Raw genomic sequence first — 19,871 nt, 5'->3', positions numbered from 1 at the left:
CACAAAAATGGTGCTGCTGGTAGAGCTTCTCTCCTCTGTCCTGTCCTATTCCTTCGATACGTCACTCTTTCTTCCTTTGCTTCTTGTCTGGAGAATGTTCGAGACCGCAAACCACGATAAGCGTGCGCTCGGACTTTAGAGCGATGCATACATCGTCCGCAAACGTTCGCAAACGTTCCCGAGATGTTCTCGACCCACCCAGAAGCCAATAATTGCGAGTTACACAGTTCTAAGGATAGGCTTTCATGAACGTCCGGACTTATGGTGTAATCGCCTTTCCATAATTCCGTTCGACTGGAATTTGTAATCGGGCGGGCCCTACTCCGTACACAGTACCCCTATCACAACCATAGATAATGACGACAGTGGACCTCAGTGGGGGATCGATGAGGGATAACAACCCGGAGTGGGCAGATATAAAAAGCCAGGGCCTGGCGCTGGTTCTCATTGTAACTTAAGAGGACAATTATTCCATCAGTAATACCTATCATTGACCGATTCCCCTTTCTTTCTATTGATATTCAGTCGCTGCAACCATGGGTAAAGTTCTTTTGACTGGTACGTGGCTAAACTCTAGCAAAGTGTGTGGTTGTCGTTCAGAGGGCTAACAGCACTACACAGGAGGCAGTGGCTTCATTGCCGCCCATATCGTCGATATCCTACTTGCACATGGGTATGTATAGAACGTTTCAGTATGTATAAATTGGCTGACTGGGCTGTCTCTCAGCTTTGACACCGTAGTTACCGTCAGGTCCGACGAGAAGGGCCAAAGAATTCTCAAAGCCCATCCCGACGCATCGAAGGAGAAACTTTCTTATGTCATCGTCAAAGATGTTGCGGCAGAAGGAGCCTTTGATGAAGTATGGCTATCTTCTCTTATCTCTCTGGCTCTTTGACTACTGCCGTCGAGTCGTGCGCATAGGTAGCTAACGCGCTTGTCCCACAGGCTGTCAAGTCCGACCCACCATTCGACTATGTTCTGCATACTGCCTCTCCCTTTCACTTCAATGTTCAAGATCCCGTGAAGGACTTCTTGGACCCAGCTATCAAGGGGACCACGGGTATTTTGAAGGCCATCAAGGCCTATGCTCCGGCGGTCAAGAGAGTCGTGGTGACCTCTTCTTTCGCTGCGATCATCAACCCCCAGAAGCATGCGGAGGTGTACAGCGAGAAGAACTGGAACCCAGTTACTTGGGAGGAGGCCCTGGATTCCTCTCAGACCTACCGCGCGAGCAAGGTAAGAGTTTCCCGCTTCGCACCTAGACCGAGGTCTAATTTCTTTGGCCAGACATTCGCAGAAAAGGCAGCCTGGGACTTTGTTGAAAAGGAGAAGCCGGGCTTCGACATCGCAACGATCAACCCGCCTCTTGTCTTCGGGCCAGTCGTGCACTACTTGAACTCCTTGGACGCCATCAACACTTCAAACCAGCGCATCAGTAACTTGATCCAGGGTAATTATAAAGACGGTCTTCCCCCCACCGCCACATTCCTCTGGGTGGATGTTCGCGACGTCGCACTGGCCCATGTGAGGGCTATCGAGGTCCCCGAAGCCGGTGGCCAACGATTCTTTGTCACCTCCGGCTCGTACTCGAATAAAGACGTCGCTGATGTGGTGCGGAAAGCTTTCCCTGAGCTAGAAGACAAGCTTCCCCCGAGAGATGCCCCGAGCGACAAGCCAGCAGACGTTTATGGATATGACAACAAGAAATCCATTGAGGTCTTGGGTATCCAGTACCGGTCTTTGGAAGAGTCTGTCACCGATACCGCCAAATCATTGCTTTCGATTGGGGCATGAAACAAATATATGTACATACTATAGGCATAAGTTTGCAGGCTTTGGAGATGTTGGAAAACCAGGAGCATGGAAAACGATATGTACATATGTGAAAGAACACTTAGTATCCACTAAACTGGCGGAGAAAAAAGCTGCGCAGTGTGTTGTTGTGGGTCGCCGTATCACGTGGCTTGGCGCGCCTCTTAGTTGAATGTCTATTGGAACCAACTTTTCTCCATCTTTCTCCGGGGGTAGAACCAACTTCAAAGCACCACATTCTCAATTCCCCGCCATGGCAGCAGCCAGGCTGTCACCGACAGCAAATTTGCTGCGGAAGTCTCGTCTCTTTGCCATTCCACAGGCTTTGACGCCGCCCCAGGAAGCACCGACCTCGAGGGCTATTGCTGAATCCGATACCGCGACCCTTCCTTATCCCATCCGAGCATCGCTTGTAACGCCATCTTCTTCTTTGGCAAGAGGGGATTGGGGTCTCAAAAGACCGCTTCCCGCCAAATCGACATCCGACAAGTCGTCCAGGCCCATTGTCCGAGTGCTTGAACTTGATACCTTCGAACATACTACCGATTTCGAATCCGCGGCCGATCATACGGTGACCTTGGAAAAGTTCCAGGAACTTCATATGCCGATGTCACTCCCCTCGAAGGCCTCTTACGCCGCCAGCATGGTTTCTAAACACGTCAGCCCCTTTGAATCTCATCTGGACAACACCAATACCAGCCCAGGCCTTGGAGAACCCGGAGCGAAACAGTTCAGACATTCTGGGCCATGGCTTGCTGGTCAGACGGAGACCGAGTTCCAGGCGTTTTCGAAATATGTGCAAAAAAACAAACCGGAGCTTTTGAAAAAGCTCCGTGAGTCTTTTGTCGCGAAGCGCACAGCCGAACAGTGGAAGCAAGCACAAGACAACGGAGAAAACCTGGAGAACCTAGAACCTGTCAAGGTTACCGATGAGGAGTTCCAAGCCTACATCAAATCACTGCGTGCAGACCCACTTGCACTTGGACCTGTCGTCTTCGAGCTTTTGGATCTCCCATCTGCTCCGGCTGTCCCGAGCAACAAAATTGGCACGAAGTACTACCAGTCCCCCGGTACCAAACTCTCAGCGGCTGAATATACCGCATTCGGACCCCCAAAGACGCATCCTTCCGCTGGATTGTCTTACACAAGATCACACGCTTTGATCTATAACCACCCCAAATACGGACCTCAGGCTTTCCAACGCCCCGTGGAGGCACGTGTCTTGCGGCCAAAGGGACGTTTTAAGGGTAGGTCATCCGGAAAGGCCGTTACTGGTGTTGGTGGTATTGCTGTGGATGAGTCGACTATGCATACTTTCATTGAGAAGGGCTCTTCCGCTGCCAATGCGGTCTTCGACTCCTCTATCCCTGGTGGTGCAAAATTCTGGGTCAATCCCGTCCGGTCCTCAGTCGACTCGGAGGGTAGAATTGAACTCAAGGCCAACCGCGCCAGTGCTACTGCCAAAGCCCCCTACGGGATTGATCAGAATGACTTCAGCCCACTCAGCATCTCTGACATTATCCGAGGCGATCATAGGGTTGTCCCGAAAATGGACAGACAGCCCTCCGGGGATATTGCGAAGAACCTTATAGACAGTCTCACCAAACCCAACAAAATTCGGCATGCCTATAAGTCGCGAGCCGTCCCTCGTCAGAGTTAAACAACAGTCAATTTCACGTTCCAGGCTTGAGAAATCCTCATCTCTCCTTTTTGAGAAAGACTTTGCTGTATGATTAGGTTGTTGGGCAAATGTATAGCTATTTCACTTTTGTTCTTTTTGTTTTTGTGATATAAAGCAGGCTGCATCTCCTTCAGAGCATAATTGAAATATATTGAATATATTGTTCAAAAACGTGTTCAACGTCATGATTCCCTCGGTCATAACTACTCCGTAGATACGTACCGCTTGGCAACCTCTACGTCTTGGCACAACTCCACCTTCTAGCTCCATGTCACGTGCTACATGTTAGGGCTCATATTGAGGGCAAATGTCATTCACATGACCCGCACACCGCTAAGCGAGGACGGGTAACTTGAACATCGGGAGACATAAGGCTATCTCTGACCGTTTTTCGAACATCCGTCCAGCCAGCAACAACCGCCAAAATGGGTCGCGTCCGTACCAAGGTGAGCAGACACGATATACGCAGCAGTGAGAAACGACAGATTCTAATGATGCCGCCGTATAGACAGTCAAGCGTTCCGCTAAGGTCATCATCGAGCGTTACTACCCCAAGTTGACGCTCGACTTCGAGACCAACAAGCGTATCTGCGATGAGATCGCTATCATTGCCTCCAAGCGCCTCCGCAACAAGGTCAGTGATGAGCCCAATGGTTTCAAGCCCATGCGAGGAGGAACAACAAACTGATAGGAATTCTGTGATTCAGATCGCCGGTTACACCACCCACCTTATGAAGCGTATCCAGCGTGGTCCCGTCCGCGGTATCTCCTTCAAGCTTCAGGAGGAGGAGCGTGAGCGCAAGGATCAGTACGTTCCTGAGGTCTCCGCTCTGGATGTTTCCCAGACCGAGTCCGGCCAGCTTGACGTTGATGCCGAGACCAAGGACCTGCTCAAGTCCATGGGCGTAAGTTTTCATGTACCTTCCAGTTCTTGCTCGTGACAATACTAACCTCGTGTGTGCTTTAGTTCGACAACCTGAAGGTCAACGTCGTCGCTGTCGCCCAGCAGCAGGTCCAGGACCGCCCCCGTCGCTACCGGTAAATCATTGCGCCGTTGAACGGAAAATAAAAAAAAGTTCGCGATTGTCTGTCTTCGGTCGATCCATGGCGTTTCGATGCTTGTCCGGGCTGGCTTGCCAGCTTTAGTAGCTTAGGCAGTCTACGGATGACGAATGAACACGGTTTCCGTCAAACAAGGTGTCGCTGATTCTCCTTCGGGAGATGATGCTTGATTGCCATTTTTCTTTTCTTCTCGTCACCTAGTCTTGTGGCTAGATGACGCGTAGAAGTTTCTCATGGGCACTGCGGTCGTATTCCGCTGTGGGCCTACTGAGATTCTTTCGTAGTATGCCAAACAACACATCTATTTGATGTCGACTGAACTGCTATCTTATCTGGGTATCATATTATCCTTGCAAACGCCTTCTACCGCCGATTTGTACAATGGTTGCCTTGCGCACATGCTTAACGGTCTTGAGGCACATATCCTTCAATGGAGCCTCCCGTCTCGTCCCCGGGACGCATCTGTGGCGCTGTAGCTGGACCCTGGGCGTTATAGTTCTCTTGAACATTGATACCCACTCTTCCGGTATAGAGCGCGGGATGAGCATCGCCACGTTCGAGTGCGAGTTCACGTGAACGGTTATCGTCGCGAACGGAGAGCCTGGCGATGTCATTTGCCATATCGCTTGAACTCTGCGCTTCGTCCATCTGTAGGTTGCCCAACTGGCCGACGACCTCTCCCACAGTTGCCGAGCTTCTCATCTTGCCCTTGCCCTTGCCCTGCTGGGACCTGGCCCTCCCCTCCTCGAGCAAGAGCAAATCTTGGCCGCGCGCGTCATCCGCCCGTCGTTCCCATACCGGCTCCTCGGCCAGTTGGACTCGGATGTACATGGCTCGTTCGGCGCATTCATCTGAACACCACATCTCCAGCTTCTCCTTAGGAACAATATTCATATCGCGTCCTCGACCGCCGGGACCACTGCCCTTGGCGCCCCACGTTATGCGATAGGTGCCTCTGGCATCTTCCTGGCGGTGCGGGCGAGGACAAAGACCGTACCCGCAGAGTCCCTCGATCTTGCGTTCTAGCAGCAGGTTGTCGTAGTCGGCAGGCTGGAAGGGGACCAATGCGGACTTGAAGGCCCGAGCATCTTCGGGAGATGGGGCGGCAGGATCTGCGGAGGGCGAGGAAGGAAGCGTGACGAGTTCGAGGATGCGGTCGAGGATGAGGGTCTCTGTGTCTTTCTGGGCCTGGATCTGGTGCGCGTGATGCAAAGCTATCGCGACATGGCGCGGATCGGCATCGGGTCTGTTTGGAAGAAAACCGGTCTGCTGCTGAGACTGAGAGCCTGGGGCACTGGGTGGCGCCCGGCGAGGCGCGGCGGGTTTGGAGGGGCCCGTCGAGGCTGCAGAAGCGGCGTGCATCGAGGGAAGAGATGTCTTCAGGATCGGACGACCTGCTGACATTGTAGAGAAGGAAGGGAGAGAAAATTCTTTTTCGGACGAAAACAAGTCAAGGAGGGTGTTTGTTTGCCTTGCGTCACTGGGAGAGGTGGAAGGGGGGGTGGCGGGGGGTTTGTCTGAAGTACTAAGTACGTTTGGTGAATTGATGGATGGGCGTAGGTTTCAAGTTTGATCGGGTCGGGCTGGAGGCAAACCCCGGATCTATGAGGCTGGCTGCCTGGGAGCCTGGGAGTGGAAGCCTGGAAGGACTAAGGCAGGCTGCTCCATGCTCCATGCTCCATGCTCCATGCTCCATGCATCATCGATCCCTTTCAGGGGCTTATTTCGACACGAGATGCACGGCGCATCGAACCATCCGCCCACCCACTGCTATCCGCAACATACTACAACTCCTGGATGGAGTACACGCAGGACCCAGGACCTAACAATCAAACGGCCCCCAGGCAGGTTGACAATGCCAGCAGTACCCAACTGGCAGTGGTGGGTGGCAGGGTCGCCCTTCTTCCAATCCTATTAGCCGCCGATCGCCCCGTGGTGGAGCCCCAGGAGCAGGTGTCCCGCCAGACGGTGACGACCGTCCAAACTGTGTTGTTCGTAGCAGTACGGAGTAACAGCGGCAACGGTGGTAGTAGTAGTAGTACACCGTCTCGCTCCTCTCCGTCCCTCCTCCCTCTCCTCCTGCTACGTATTCCCCTCCCCTCCCTCAAAAACAACTCTTCCTTCCACTCCCACTCCCCCCCCCCCCTCCACCCCCTTATTATCCGGTCCCTCTGCCTTTCTTTCCTTGGCATTTACCTGGAACCCCCCCTTTGCGGACATTACTGTCCTTGACTGTAGTGAGTCTGTCCCATCCAACACCCTCATCCACACCCCCCCTCCCCCTTGCGGTGTTTCCGATCTCCGGAGGTATCCTCTGACGTACGTCAGTCCACCAGGCTGACATATTATTGTTGCCATTTTTCTCCCTGCACAGCATAGTACATATCCTTCCGCCGTGAAGCACGCCTGCACATGGTCTCTCTGCATTAGATAGTACACAATCTAGTGCTCCACTATCTGCAATTAGCTCTCCCTCGTGTTCTTTTCGGTCGACCAGCCTCGTTCTCGCTCCGTCCGCAATCACCCCACGTCCTCCGTGACAGGGCCCGACTTGCCAAATGTCCAGCCCGCCATTCACGGTCAAAGCGGTCTTCGAGTACGCTTCGAGCCACGATGACGACCTCAACTTTGCTATCGGCCAGATCATAACCGTCACAGCGGTGGAAGATGATGAGTGGTATTTTGGTGAGTACACGGACGAGTCGGCGCACAAGATAGAGGGCATCTTCCCCAAGAATTTCGTCGAGAGGTACGAGCCACCGGCTCCTCCACGGCCGTCGCGCCCGAGCAGACCAAAGAAGGAGCCAGAGGTGGTCGCACCCCCGGAGCCCGCGGTCGCGGTTGAGACCCCTGCGGCTGAGACCCCCCGCCCGCTGGAGCCGGAAGTAGAGGATATCCCCGCAGCGGTGCCGCAACCTCCTCAGTCACCACCTCCGGCTCTGGCGTCCCCGACGAGAGAGTTCGCATCTCCCCCGAAGCCCGTACCGGCGCCAGTCCCGCAGTCCCCAGCATATGAGATCAGTGAACCGGCTCCCAAGCCGGTGTCCAAGGCCCCCCCTCCCGCCGTTGCCGAGAAACCGACTGGGTCGTCATTCAGAGATCGCATTGCAGCATTCAACAAACCTGCCGCACCCCCGATTGCGCCCTTCAAGCCGGGTGGTCTGGGTTCCCAGAGTTCCACTTTCATCAAAAAGCCCTTCGTTGCGCCACCTCCCAGTAAGAATGCCTACGTGCCCCCTCCCAGGGAACCTCCCCCGAAGATCTATAAAAGGGAAGAGGACCCAGCGGTCCAGGAGCGTGTCGCAAGAGAACCTCCCGTTTCCGAAGGCCGGCCTCTGTCGAGCGATGGGCCCGAGGAAGGCGCAGAGGACCAGCCCAAGCCAACAAGCTTGAAGGAGCGGATTGCCCTCCTGCAGAGACAGCAAATGGAACAAGCTGCTCGTCATGCTGAAGTCGCTCAGAAGAAGGAGAAGGCTAAGCGTCCTGCTCCCAAGAAGCGCATGGAATCTCATGAAGAAGCTGCCCCCATGGAGGACCCTGTGACCGAAGAGACCGAGTTGGCCGAACCTGCGAGAGACCACAGCGTCGAGACAGTGAAAGGAGCCAGTCTTCCGGCTCCACAAGTCGCCATGCCTCCCCCGCCCGTACAAGAGCTCCTCAGCGATACTAATGACGCGGATGATTCCGCTGCTGCTGATATCGAGGATGCGGAAGAGACATCCACCAGCAAAGAAGATCTTGACGATCATGCCCGCGCCGAACCTCACCGCGAAATTCAGCACCGGGAGCCCCGACAACAGGAGGAACGTGCTGAAGAGCATGAGGCTCGTGCTGACGAGGAAGAGAGAGAGGAGGAAGAGGATGAGGCAGAGGCAGAAGAGGAGGAGGAGGAGGAGGAGGAGGAAGAGGTTGATCCCGAGGTCAAGCGCAAGATGGAGCTGCGCGAAAGAATGGCTAAGATGAGTGGTGGCATGGGCATGATGGGTTTCTTTGGCCCTCCTGGCGGTATGCCTGCTCCGGGTGCTTCTCGCAAACCGAAGGCGCCCGTGGAAGCCGAGAGGACAGTGGAAGAACATGATAGGGCCGTTCCGGCTGCTGCGCCTCCGGTTCCTATCATGGCGCTTCCCGGAATGAATACGGGCAGGCCTGCTCCCACTCCGCACATCGAAAAGGAGGAAGAACCTCTGGCTAGTCCTGTGACGGAGCAGCATCCTCCATATGAGGTTCCAGATGTCGAGGATGTGGTACAGGAGGAGCCGCCTAGGCGCGCCTCAGTTGACAGGCCACGTGCACCCCAGGGTATGAAAGAAAGCATCGATCAACGGGTTTAGATTCACTAGCTCACACTTCATGGTACAGAGCGCGCGGCACCTCCGCCCCCGCCCCTCGAAACGCGTCCTGTCCCACCTCCTGTCCCCCAGGATGCGCCTTTGTCTCCCCCGCCAGTGCCAGGATGTAAGTTCGCTGACATCATGTACCCTCCGTGCACATACTGACTTCAACGGAATAGCTCGATCAATCCCTCCTCTTCCCAAGAACGTCGCCCCTGCTGACCCGGGTGACGAATCGGATGATGAACTGTCTTTGCACACGCACAACCTGTCGCTGAATGCTGTGGCTGCAGACCAATCTACGAGCCCGATTGTATCGGCACCTCCTATCCCCGATTATTTGGACTCTCGCCGCTCATCGACGTACGAAGTCACATCTCCCAAATCACCACCAACTCTTCCCGCAGACAAGAGACTGAGCCGTCCGCCTCCGCCTGTTCCCACCAATCCTCCGGTGCCATCTCAGACCCGACCGGCTCCCCCACCACTTCCTGCTGGCATCCGCCGTAGGTCAACCGCCGACAGCCGAATCAGTGTAACCTCACAGCCTCGCCAAGCCGGCGAGGAAGTCGAAGGCGAAGTCACGGAGTATGACGGTGACTACGATACGGATATTGCATCTGGTGCAAAGTTCAAGGATGCACTGAAATCCCATGGGCGCGACTCTAGCCTTGACGAAGGGGCTATGACTGATGAACACTCACTTCAATCTCCTCGGAGCCCGCCGCAGAGTCGTCTTCCGCCTCCGCCCCCTCCGAATGCACCGAGAGCAGTTCCGCCTCCTCCCCCTCTTCAGCCCCCCAGGAGTGCCGGCAGGGCCTCTGTGGATTCTCCTCGAGGACCCCCTCCTCCTCCACCCCACAGGGAGCCATCTTTCGGTGGTGATGATGATGAATATGATCCTTACCGTTACAGCGCCTCGCAACCCAGTTTCCCTGCTCCAAGAGCGCCGCCGCCCATGCCTACCGGACCACCACAGCTTCCGCCTTTTGTCCCTGCCCAGCCTGCCGAAGAAGATGAGTCGGATGACTTGTACGAAGAGCCGCCTGTGCAATCGCCACCAGGAACCTCAGGAGGAGCGTCGACATTCTCACAGTCTGAGAAGCGTACCTCAATGGCGCCTCCGCCTCCCACCTTACCCCCACCCACGCCACGGAGCAACCGTGCATCATTGGATATCCCGAGAGCCCAGCCTAGTATGCGGAGGTCCATGGATGTAGCCCGCCCGTCTATCGACCAAGGCTATATTGCCATGGATATCGACCTGGCCGAGAACAAAATCTGGTGGGCGCATCCGAAAACTCCCCCGCCTGCTTTTGTCAACCGCAAGGACGTCCTGCTTGAGTTTGAGGAGTCCAGTTCTTCCAAACGAGGTGGCAAGACCATGGTGACCAAGGATGTCTACATCCTTTACATCGATTACTCGCAGACAGTGGTCACAGTGAGCTTTGATCCTCGTAATCCCAGCGATGCTGCGTTTGAACAGCGCCACGAGGCCCCTCCCATCCAGCCCCGTCAGGATCAGCTCGAGAACGCCCATCTTCAAATCGGGACCCGTATCGCCTCGGCGGTGAATGCGATCCAGAACACAACGGTTGCAGATGGTACTCCGTTTGGCCTCGTACAGCACTTGCTCAATCCCTTGTCGGATGTCCTCCTGCCCGTTGGCTCTCGGGCCTACGGTGCTTTGGTCTACTCCAACCTGGCCAACGCGTCCGTACAGCAGAATGACGAGATCCGGGCTGGCGATATTGTCAGCTTCCGAAACGCACGCTTCCAGGGCCACCGCGGCACGATGCACCAGAAGTACAGCGCGGAGGTCGGCAAGCCCGATCACGTTGGAGTCGTCGTTGACTGGGACGGGACCAAGAAGAAGATCCGTGCGTGGGAACAGGGTCGCGAGAGCAAGAAGGTCAAGATGGAAAGCTTCAAGCTCAACGACATGCGCAGTGGAGAGTGCAAGGTCTGGCGTGTGATGCCCCGGAGCTACGTGGGCTGGGGAAAATAGACGAACAGTAATGTATGACGAGCAAGACAGGATCGGCTTTCCGTCCGATGGCCAGTTGACGACGAACAAGGTGGAAGTGTACTGTGGGACAGGCCTGCTCATCTCTCCTCCTTTTTTGCTCCCTGGCGTGTCCGTGGGACCCAACATCAGAAGTGCGGAGCGGCGAGCAGAAACGAGTACATGATTTGATTCTGGTATATTCTAATTCCGCTGGTACATGAACCGCAGGCACACTCTTATTGCTGACTGCAGGGGAAGATCTGAGTCTTCTTTGTTCTGTGATCTGCTTCCCATTTTACTCTTACCTTTCTTGTTGTATGTACCTATGATGTTTATCCATTGTGCTTAATCTTGCCGTGCCGATGGTCATTCGTTTGCTGTTATTACTACTGGCATATTGAGCTGCGACATCAATTGACATATTCCATTCTTCTCTTATACTTTTTTTTGTTTTGGTAGTTGTAGGTAATATTTGCATCTTGCCTCCGTAGTGCACAGTTGTTCAGGTACAAACAAGCCCCCGTGCCCGATATATTGCCTGAGGCACCAAGGCGGCAAGTCGGCCCGCCCTGGCAATTCCGCGCCTTCCTCTTCGGGCACAACCATCATCAGTCCATCATCTATCGGCCTCGCGCCTCACTCATCGCTCCTCACTCTTCACTCTTCACACTCTCCTCACCACACGAAACCACACTTGTACACCCCAACCCGACCCTCCCCAAAACCACCCGCAGCTGCTGTCTGCACCCAAGAACCCAAAATGGGTGGCGATCTCAACCTCAAGAAGTAAGCCATCCCCCCCCCCCCCCAAAATCCCCCCCGGAATCCCACCACCAACTAACCCTTCCCTCCCCCCAAAAACTAGATCATGGCACCCCTCCCTCCTCCGAAACCAAGAGCGCGTATGGTCGGAAGAAAAGCGCGCTCTCGAAGAGCGCAAACGCATCGACCAACTGCGCCGCGAACGGGACGAAGAGCGCCAGATCCAAGAATTGCAGCGCCTGCATGAAGACTCCGGCAAGGGACGACAAGTGCAGCGCGTCGACTGGATGTACCAGGAGCCGTCGAGCGCGACGGGCCACTACTCCGAGGAAATGGAGGGATATTTGCTGGGAAAGCGCCGCATTGATCAGATCCTGTTGAAGAATGATGAGAGTCAGAGCTTGAAGAAGGGGGCGGATGTGGGGGTTGGGGCGGCGCCGGCGGGGGGGAATGCAGTTTCCATGCAGACGAATGCGAGGGATACTATGACGAAGGTGTTGAATGATCCGTTGTTGGAGATTAGGAGGCGCGAGCAGGCGGCGTTGGAGGAGAAGGTTAAGTTGGAGGTTAGGAGGGGGGGAGGGAGAGAGAAAGGGAGAGGGAGAGGGGGAAGGAGAGGGAACATAGGAGTAGGAGAGGGCATGGGGATGAGGAGAGGAGGAGAGACAGGAGGCATCGCTCTAGATCGCCGGAGGAGAGGAGGAGCAGTAGGGACCACAGGAGGAGTCATCGCGATGATAGAGATCGGAGGGATAGGGATCGAAGGAGTGACCGGGACCGGGACCGGGACCGCGAGCGAGATCATGATCGCAGGGGAGACAGGGACAGGGACAGGGAGAGAGACCGAGACGAGAAGGATCATCATCGTTCAAGCAGATATCGGGACCGCGATGACCGGTCTACGCGCCGCGGGTCGCTTCATGACCGATCGCCCTCGCCGCCTCGGGCTGAGCGCTACGACTCGGACAGACGTCGCTCGGACGATCGGAGGGATGGGGGTTACAAGGATTCACGCGATCGGGACAAGGATCAGGATCGCAGAGAAAGGCCCGGTCGCTATCGGGATCAGAGGGAGTACAACAGAGGCCCCAGAGATCCATACCCTCGGGACAGAGCACCCAACCACGCCAATGCCGCGGATGCAGAGCAGAAGCGAAAGCAGCAGGACGAAGAGCGCCAGCGCAAATTGGCTGAGATGCAATCGAACGCAAGCGAGATGGAAGATTCCCGTCGACAGCGCATTGCCGATGTGACTGCCCAGGAGGAGAAGAAGCTCCAGGACGATGAGAAACTCCGTTCTGACAAAGGCCGTTTCGTGTCGGGACTTCATCGCCAGCTTGAGGGAGACAGTCTGGACGATCGGCTCAAGCGCAGTCGTGGCGGCTTGGCCCGGTTGGATGAGGATTGAGGCTTTCAGTTCATCTCCATCTAGTTGTGGTCGTCAGTCTGAGGTCTAAGGTCTGAGGTCTCACCGCGTATCGTCAAGCATGAGGTATTATGGTTTCTATTTCCTGCTTCGGCAGCGTTACGAATAACCTTTCATATTCGATATCTCTGTCGATCATACGCATTTTACCTTGATTACGACGTTGTCAATCAGAAAATTCATGTATCATATACCAAGTCCTCCTAACAATGCAATCATTAACTTACACAATAATGAAGCATGAAGCCTATAAAAAATGAACACAAAAAGGAAAGAAAGAAAGTCAATAGGGGAAAAAAAATACAGTAAGATGTATATCACAAGTCCCTGCCTGCGAGTGATTGCATTGACGCCGCTCAAAAAAGGAATTGTCAAAACGTTTATCTATAAGGAGGAAAAAAGGATAAAGAAAAAAAAAAGAAAAGTGAAAAGAGACAGGATGATTAACAAGACAACGAATGTCTATACGTAGATTACAGCAACAACAACTCCCCGGTAGCGGCACCACCAGCCAACTGGGGTTGATACACCAGCTGTTGGTTCTGGTTGACGACGTACTGGGTCTGCAGGGCGCCACCGCCGCCGGCCCCGCCATCATCTTCCCTACCGCCGAGATCCAGCGCCGCCATCTGCTGGGTGCCGACGCTGTTGAAGTAGCTGTCCGCGGCACTGACGGCGGCGTTCATGTCGGCGGGTTGGGCCGATTGCGCGCTGTTATTGGCAAAAGCGCCGGCGTTGAGCGCGGCCGTCGGGCTGGAGGCGGGATCGGGGAATTGCCAGGCCGCGTTGACGGCTTCCTCCTTGGGGCGCTGGAGGGCCGGGCTGTACTGTAGGCGTCTTGTGCGCGCGGAGCGGAAGACCTGCTGGACGGGCTTGAGGTAGACGGTGGCGAGTGTGCCGACGTTGAGACACAGTTCTTCCAGGGTGCGCGAGTCGAGTTTCTCGCTTTCGGCGCTGATGGGCGGTTTCTGGCCCATGACGACCTGTTTGGCGGCCGCGGGGTCGGTGGAGAGCAGACGCCAGTACATGTAGCCTCTGTCGCGGAGGTCGGGGTCGTCGGTTTCTTCGGTGCACCATTTGAGAACTTGGGGGACGAGCTGTTGGCCCTTTGTTGGGCGTTGGATGAAGAATTTGACGGTGGCGGTTAGGAGAGCGAGTTGGACTTCGACGGTCTCGTCGTGGAACGTCGCCAGGTAGTCCTGGAGCAGGCCGTCGGAGTTCTCGATGCGGTCGGCGTACTGGCCGATGATCCAGATGATGGCCGCCTTGGCTTCGGGCTCGTCCAGTTCGTCGATGTTCTGGATCACGTTGCCGATGATGCTCTCGTACTGGTTGGGGTACTTGCGGAAGATGTTGCGGATGACGACGGTGGCCTCCTGCACGATATAGGGGATCTTGGCGTTCACCAGGTCAAGAAGGGTGTCGATGCACTGTCGTGCGGCGGATTCGATCTTGATGGCGAGTTTTCCGATGGCACGCACGGCTTTGCGCACGAAGTGGACGTCGATTTCCGTAGCGTATCTGGGGGGTTGGTTAGTAATTGGATGAGAGTTAAAAGAGGGCGAGTGAGTGACTTACTCCCTTAGTTCCGCAAGGACCACGGAGATGTTCTCTTTAGTTGTCAGCATGAATATTAACTCCAGTTTGGTTACTTTGACGTAGATCGGATCGTTGTAGTTGCAAAAGAACACACGGATGTCGTTCCGAAGGACCTCTGGTCTCTTTTGTAGGATAAGGATGGCGTTGCGGAGTGCCAGATATTGGACCTCTGGGGGCTTGGAGAGAAGGGTGACAAGGGGAGGCGAAAGCTTTTTCGCAAGAGAGGAGACATGTCTTTCGTCGGCAATATAGTTCATGAGGTAGAGGATGACCCGGATGGAGGTCAGAACAACGGCAGAGTTGGAATGCGATAGGCGGGGGGCTATTCGCTCCGCCAGCAACAGGGCTTCTGCGGAATCTTGGGGAACATAGGACATCATGGCCTCCAGGATGTAAGACTGGCCCCATCTGTCTAATGTCAGCAACCGATCACCGGGCATGTGGGCATTATCCATACTCAGAGCAGTCTGGTAAGATCGAGACCAGCTTGGATGCGCTAGTGTAGTCGATGGATAGGGAGATGGATTCACTGCGGCCCCATATATCCACCAGGGACGCAAGGACGCTGGAAACGACAGTCGGGTTCTCGTCTTTCAGCATGTTGTTAAGTCGGTCAATCAGGTCGGAAGTCTCCACCAGCTTCTTGTCGTGCTCGTAAAGTTTAGCAACGCAGAATGCGGCGGTCTTGCGAACATAAGGGTCCATGTCCCCCATCAGTCGCTTGACGGGTTGAAAGGTCGCCTCGACAAACTCGCGCACATGAATGTAGGAGATGGTGCGTAGTGCCAGTGCGCGCACAAGGGGATTCGAGTCTTCCATGTCCTGATATCCAACGGATTAGCTTGTAAACGCCTTCCCATGGGAGTTTCCGCCATACATCAACCAGAATCGGCAGCGCCTTCATTGCAGTCTCGGGTTTCGCTCTTGAGTAATTGACCAGGAACAGGAAACACCTATGATGCAAGACAAGATAAGTCAGTGCTAGCAGAATGCGATGCCTTCTCTCCAACGTACATCTTCTTTATCTCCAAGCTGGGCAGGTTCATGCAGCCGATGACATCCGGGAACAAGGCGACCATATCGTTGTTGCTCATGGTCATGTTTGCGACAATCTTCTTGAGCGCGATCTTCTTGGCGGAATGGTTCTTGTCTTTCTTGCCGCCGCTGTTCAACTCCTGTCGCAGCTCAGCGACTTTGCCCTGTTTCGAACGAGAGAATGGTGAGCCATGGGCATAGTGCACTGTGGGAGGGGTCATGAGAAACATGAGGGGCGTATGGTATAACAGCCTGGGAGGTGTTGACTATCGACACGGCCATAATAGGGTCCGGGGAGGGGGAACAGGAGCATGGCGACAGTGCAAGCCACCTGATGGAGGGGGACAAAGCCAGGGCTCGGGCCATGTGAAACAATGTGAGAGAGGGGAAGCGGGAGAACGATAAGCACACGCCACAGGCCTTGTCACCGTGGATAGGTGGATAGGTGGATGGGATTGATGGTCCGGTGAACCGCCGGAGAGGAGGGTTAGAGGCACGGAGGTACATACCCTGGCGAACAGTTTCGCATCTCCCCCGCCGGAACTCATGATGAACCACGAAAGTCAGCGGCGCTGAGTTGGTCTTCTGGTTTCGGGATATTATGCGGGAATGGTGACTCTGGCGACAGCGCCAAATGGCATGGGAGGTTTGTTTCGAGGACGCCAAGGGGGCCGTTCGCGCGTAGGTCGAGGAGCTTCAAGGGGAATCGATCCTTAGCTGGTCTGCTGCTCCGAAGCTTCCATGCATCGGAGAGGGGGGGCTAGAGCCGTTAGCGTCCATGGCACGGGGGATGCCAGCGGGCGATGGGGTTGGAAGAGGGGGGGGGGAGGGGGGAGAGAAGCCAACCTGGTGTCAATTGATGGAAGTTGCGACCTCAATTGATGGAGGGAGGGAGTGAATGTATTCTGGCCAGCGTCGGCGACTTGGGGGGGGGTTTGGAGGGTCCAGAGGGTGAGAATCAGGAGTGGATCGGGAGCCGCCAACTCCGCGCGCGCTTGTGGAGAAATCCCATCCGGATGTCCTCCTCAGGCTCCTCTTCCCGCCCCGATCAGCGTCACTCTATCTGTCAGCGACTCCCCGACTCCCCGAAACACCCATCACTGAGCGTCTTGCGACCTCAATCCCGTCACTATGGCCTCGTTGCCTCTCAATCCCCCTCCGCCGCCCGAATGGGTTGTGAGGATGAACACCCCTATGCCGCGCCTCTCCAAACACGCATCCAGCATCCCTGATCCTCCCGGCTACGCGAAGAAGATGGCATCCAAGAATGTACGTTGATGATCACTCCATCTCCGTCCCTTGGGGGGTGCGCAACGAAAACTAACCCCCATGTCTCCGTCCAGCAACGTGCCCAACAGTCCGCAGCCACCTCCGCCCCGGCAAAGCCCGTCGAAACCGATACCCTGAAGCTCAAGAAGGCGTGGGAAATCGCGCTAGCTCCCTCCAAGCAGATCCCCATGAACGCGATCATGATGTACATGTCCGGAAACAGTCTGCAGATCTTCAGCATCATGATGGTGTTCATGCTGTTCAAGGGCCCGATCCAGGGTCTGATCAACACCAACGCCGTGTTCGCCAAGTTCGATACGGAAGGCACCCACGCGAAACTCCTGGGGGTCAAGGCTATCTATGTCGTCATGCAGCTGGGGCTGTTGTGCTTGGGTGTTTGGAAGGTTAATGCTATGGGACTTTTGCCGTATGTGCTTCCATCTCCCATCGGGTTACTATTCCTCGACACGTTTGCTAACACGGCAGTGCTACAGAACTACGAGGTCAGATTGGCTAGCTTGGGAGTCCGAACGGCAACCGTTGGAGCGGGCTTACTTTGCTTTTGGGTGATCGATCAGCAGAATGATTTTACGGTGTCATCTGAGAAAAGAACAAAAATAAGAATGACGGAGTGGCAGAGTGATAATAGCGAGTTTTTACATCAAGCGAGCGTGCTTGTGATCAGCTTGGTACTGAGTTTCATTCATTCATATCAGTGCTGACAATGAGTCGCAATATCCAATAAATCTGTGGATCCATCTCTCGTAGCCTTGCCTTCATCCTTCGGCAGAAGCTGTCAACCAGATAGTGTAGATATTATGTATGGGGGCTTGGGTAAGGATCTATATGCACAAGCCCATCGATAGATGATCAAAAAAGTATGAATATTTGTCCAGAGAGGTTTATGCAAAATGATATGTATCCAAGGACGACTCCTCTTCGAGCCTATGTTTTGAGGTCAGATGTCAGTCTCTCTGGGATAGTAGGTTTCATATGGAAGGAATGATGCCATTCGAGTTGAGAGATGAAGTGAGCCCGGAGCGTCGAACATCGTCACTTCGTACTGTATACCCGACGTAAATTGTCTTCTTGTCGTCCCTCGGGTTACTGCTGGGCTTGTACAGCTTTCTCGCATGCCTCGAAAAATACCCGGCAAAACTCCCACACCTCCGTGTAGGTATTGTACAGTGGTGCCGGGGCAACTCTGATGACGTCTGGTTTCCTCTCGTCGATTACCACCCCGTTCCCCTCCAGAGTCTCCAGGACGTTATCCAAAAGACCAGGCTTCAAGCGCAGACTGAGTTGCGCACCACGCTCCGCTGGGTTAGAGGGCGTTATGATGGAGAAGGGCCGTTTCTCGGAGGAGGCTGAGCCGAAAGGGGCAGCCAGAAGAAGATGTTCCAAGTAGGCTGTGATCTTCAAAGACTTTTGGCGGATCTCGGCCATTGATGTCCGGTTAAACAGCTCGAGAGAGGCTGCGACGGCGTTCATGTCCAAGACGGATGGATTCGATAGCTGGTATCCTGCAGCACCCGGTTGGGGGCGAAAGTCTGCAGGTTCAATTAGTGATCATATTCGATGTACAGGGGCGGTAGCACGAACGATTGTCCATCAGGAAGCGGGTTTTCTTGTCGCTTCCCCACCATCCTGAGAGTCGCGGGCGAAAGGACTCTCCTTCGCCGCTGGCATTTCCCCCTTCTGCTCGATCATGCTTTTCGTGAACGAACAAGCCTGCCATGCCACCCGGGCCGCTGTTGAGATACTTGTAATTGCACCACGCCGCGAAATCGACATTCCAGTCGTGCAGGCGCAGGTCGACATTTCCGGCTGCGTGAGCACAGTCCCAACCAACAAGGATACCCTTTGACTGAGCATGAGCGGTAATCTTCTCGATATCAAAATACTGTCCGGTATAGAACTGGATGGCAGAGAGAAGAACAAGGGCCGTACTGTCGGCATGTTCGTCAATGACTTGAAGTATTTGCTCCGTCCGCAAAATCGGCTTGTCGAGATCTTCCGGCTCGATAAGAACCATTGCATCCTCGGGGCGCAGATTGTGGTGTCTGATCTGGGACTCGACGGCGTACTGTTTCAATAACCATCAGCAATAAATAACCATACTTTCGCAGGGGCATTGCCGGTTGAATCCTACATGGTCACTTGGGAACGCCTTTCCCTCTATGATAATTTTGTATCTTTCCTGGGTCGGCTGGTAGAAGCCTGCCATCAGCAGATGCAGGTTTGCCGTCAATGTGCCCATCACCGCCACCTCACTTTGGTGAGCTCCCACAATGGGCGCCATTAGCCTTGCGCCGGCGTCGTCCACATCGACGAACGGCGGAAGCAATTGATCCTCGTGTGGCAGGAAATGGCCTGTTACGCCCTTGATGGCCCATGTTCGAAGGTATTGATCAATGTACTTGCGGGTGTTGCGAGGTTGGACGCCCAGTGAGTTTCCACAAAGATATATACACCTCGGGTCAGACTCTTCATTGGCTGATTGCAATCACAACTGGTTAGTGGGAATCTAGGAGCGGATAGCGCAATGGCACGTACAGCCGTCAGTGGCCAGAGACTTTCTGGTCAGATCGACTTTAGAGGGAATGAGAAATTCTTGCCGAAAGTGGCGCAAAGGGTCCTGTGCATCGAGAGACTCTGCATATCCCTTAGTGAACGCCCTGATATCATCGCGGTAAGGCGGGGAGCCGTTGCTGGGCTCAGCATGCAGGTGGGGTGTCATGATTGCGGGGGCGTTGTCGGTCTGGCTGGCGTAATATGTACTCCTGCGCAGCTGCAACCTGTAAATATCCAAGACCAACGACTACTATACATCCACATGAGCTCCAGGAGAGAAGAACAGCCGAGCCATCAAGTAGTAAGTGGTA

General features: G+C 54.7%; 9 protein-coding genes across 9 annotated transcripts; 6 read left to right on the top strand and 3 right to left on the bottom strand.

Moving 5' to 3' along the window:
• Positions 1 to 536: 536 nt before the first annotated feature.
• BO70DRAFT_431451 (SDR family oxidoreductase) lies at positions 537 to 1,992 on the top strand (the record flags this gene model as incomplete). Its single annotated transcript, XM_025548243.1, has 5 exons — positions 537 to 558; positions 622 to 673; positions 728 to 860; positions 947 to 1,237; positions 1,289 to 1,992. 5 exons carry the CDS (start codon positions 537 to 539, stop codon positions 1,793 to 1,795), a joined length of 1,005 nt encoding a protein of 334 aa, XP_025396860.1. The 3' UTR covers positions 1,796 to 1,992.
• A 39-nt stretch (positions 1,993 to 2,031) lies between these two features.
• BO70DRAFT_364598 (mitochondrial 37S ribosomal protein bS1m) lies at positions 2,032 to 3,665 on the top strand. The gene has a single exon (XM_025543847.1). The coding sequence runs from the start codon at positions 2,067 to 2,069 to the stop codon at positions 3,471 to 3,473; it is 1,407 nt and encodes a 468-aa protein (XP_025396859.1). The 5' UTR covers positions 2,032 to 2,066; the 3' UTR covers positions 3,474 to 3,665.
• A 254-nt stretch (positions 3,666 to 3,919) lies between these two features.
• Positions 3,920 to 4,536, top strand: BO70DRAFT_398908 (40S ribosomal protein eS17; the record flags this gene model as incomplete). Its single annotated transcript, XM_025546819.1, has 4 exons — positions 3,920 to 3,940; positions 4,003 to 4,128; positions 4,202 to 4,399; positions 4,462 to 4,536. 4 exons carry the CDS (start codon positions 3,920 to 3,922, stop codon positions 4,534 to 4,536), a joined length of 420 nt encoding a protein of 139 aa, XP_025396858.1.
• A 422-nt stretch (positions 4,537 to 4,958) lies between these two features.
• On the bottom strand, positions 4,959 to 5,960 carry BO70DRAFT_341706 (Rtr1/RPAP2 family protein phosphatase; the record flags this gene model as incomplete). Its single annotated transcript, XM_025541341.1, has 2 exons — positions 4,959 to 5,189; positions 5,241 to 5,960. 2 exons carry the CDS (start codon positions 5,958 to 5,960, stop codon positions 4,959 to 4,961), a joined length of 951 nt encoding a protein of 316 aa, XP_025396857.1.
• A 744-nt stretch (positions 5,961 to 6,704) lies between these two features.
• BO70DRAFT_364596 (SH3 domain protein) lies at positions 6,705 to 11,331 on the top strand. Its single transcript, XM_025543846.1, has 4 exons — positions 6,705 to 6,793; positions 6,931 to 8,855; positions 8,916 to 9,011; positions 9,067 to 11,331. Exons 2-4 carry the CDS (start codon positions 7,115 to 7,117, stop codon positions 10,893 to 10,895), a joined length of 3,666 nt encoding a protein of 1,221 aa, XP_025396856.1. The 5' UTR covers positions 6,705 to 6,793; positions 6,931 to 7,114; the 3' UTR covers positions 10,896 to 11,331.
• A 186-nt stretch (positions 11,332 to 11,517) lies between these two features.
• Positions 11,518 to 13,303, top strand: cwc25 (U2-type spliceosomal complex subunit CWC25). Its single transcript, XM_025545478.1, has 3 exons — positions 11,518 to 11,681; positions 11,761 to 12,151; positions 12,229 to 13,303. Exons 1-3 carry the CDS (start codon positions 11,656 to 11,658, stop codon positions 13,063 to 13,065), a joined length of 1,254 nt encoding a protein of 417 aa, XP_025396855.1. The 5' UTR covers positions 11,518 to 11,655; the 3' UTR covers positions 13,066 to 13,303.
• A 253-nt stretch (positions 13,304 to 13,556) lies between these two features.
• BO70DRAFT_398904 (putative AP-2 adaptor complex subunit beta) lies at positions 13,557 to 15,947 on the bottom strand (the record flags this gene model as incomplete). The annotated part of the gene is made up of 5 exons (XM_025546818.1): positions 13,557 to 14,604; positions 14,662 to 15,090; positions 15,140 to 15,504; positions 15,560 to 15,635; positions 15,697 to 15,947. 5 exons carry the CDS (start codon positions 15,945 to 15,947, stop codon positions 13,557 to 13,559), a joined length of 2,169 nt encoding a protein of 722 aa, XP_025396854.1.
• Positions 15,948 to 16,700: 753 nt separating this feature from the next.
• On the top strand, positions 16,701 to 17,739 carry BO70DRAFT_364595 (ER membrane protein complex subunit 4). Its single transcript, XM_025543845.1, has 3 exons — positions 16,701 to 16,986; positions 17,061 to 17,413; positions 17,481 to 17,739. Exons 1-3 carry the CDS (start codon positions 16,849 to 16,851, stop codon positions 17,554 to 17,556), a joined length of 567 nt encoding a protein of 188 aa, XP_025396853.1. The 5' UTR covers positions 16,701 to 16,848; the 3' UTR covers positions 17,557 to 17,739.
• On the bottom strand, positions 17,667 to 19,841 carry bna5-1 (kynureninase). Its single transcript, XM_025548242.1, has 4 exons — positions 19,543 to 19,841; positions 19,139 to 19,482; positions 18,589 to 19,072; positions 17,667 to 18,536 (listed from the first exon to the last, which is right to left on the bottom strand). The coding sequence occupies exons 1-4, from the start codon at positions 19,724 to 19,726 to the stop codon at positions 18,091 to 18,093; spliced, it is 1,458 nt and encodes a 485-aa protein (XP_025396852.1). The 5' UTR covers positions 19,727 to 19,841; the 3' UTR covers positions 17,667 to 18,090.
• Positions 19,842 to 19,871: the final 30 nt, after the last annotated feature.

This window comes from Aspergillus heteromorphus, assembly GCF_003184545.1.
Source record: "Aspergillus heteromorphus CBS 117.55 chromosome Unknown BO70scaffold_24, whole genome shotgun sequence".
In the NCBI taxonomy this organism is placed as follows: domain Eukaryota; kingdom Fungi; phylum Ascomycota; class Eurotiomycetes; order Eurotiales; family Aspergillaceae; genus Aspergillus; species Aspergillus heteromorphus.
The sequence above is the reverse complement of the archived record's forward strand: the minus strand, read 5'-3'. Positions and strand labels throughout refer to the sequence as shown.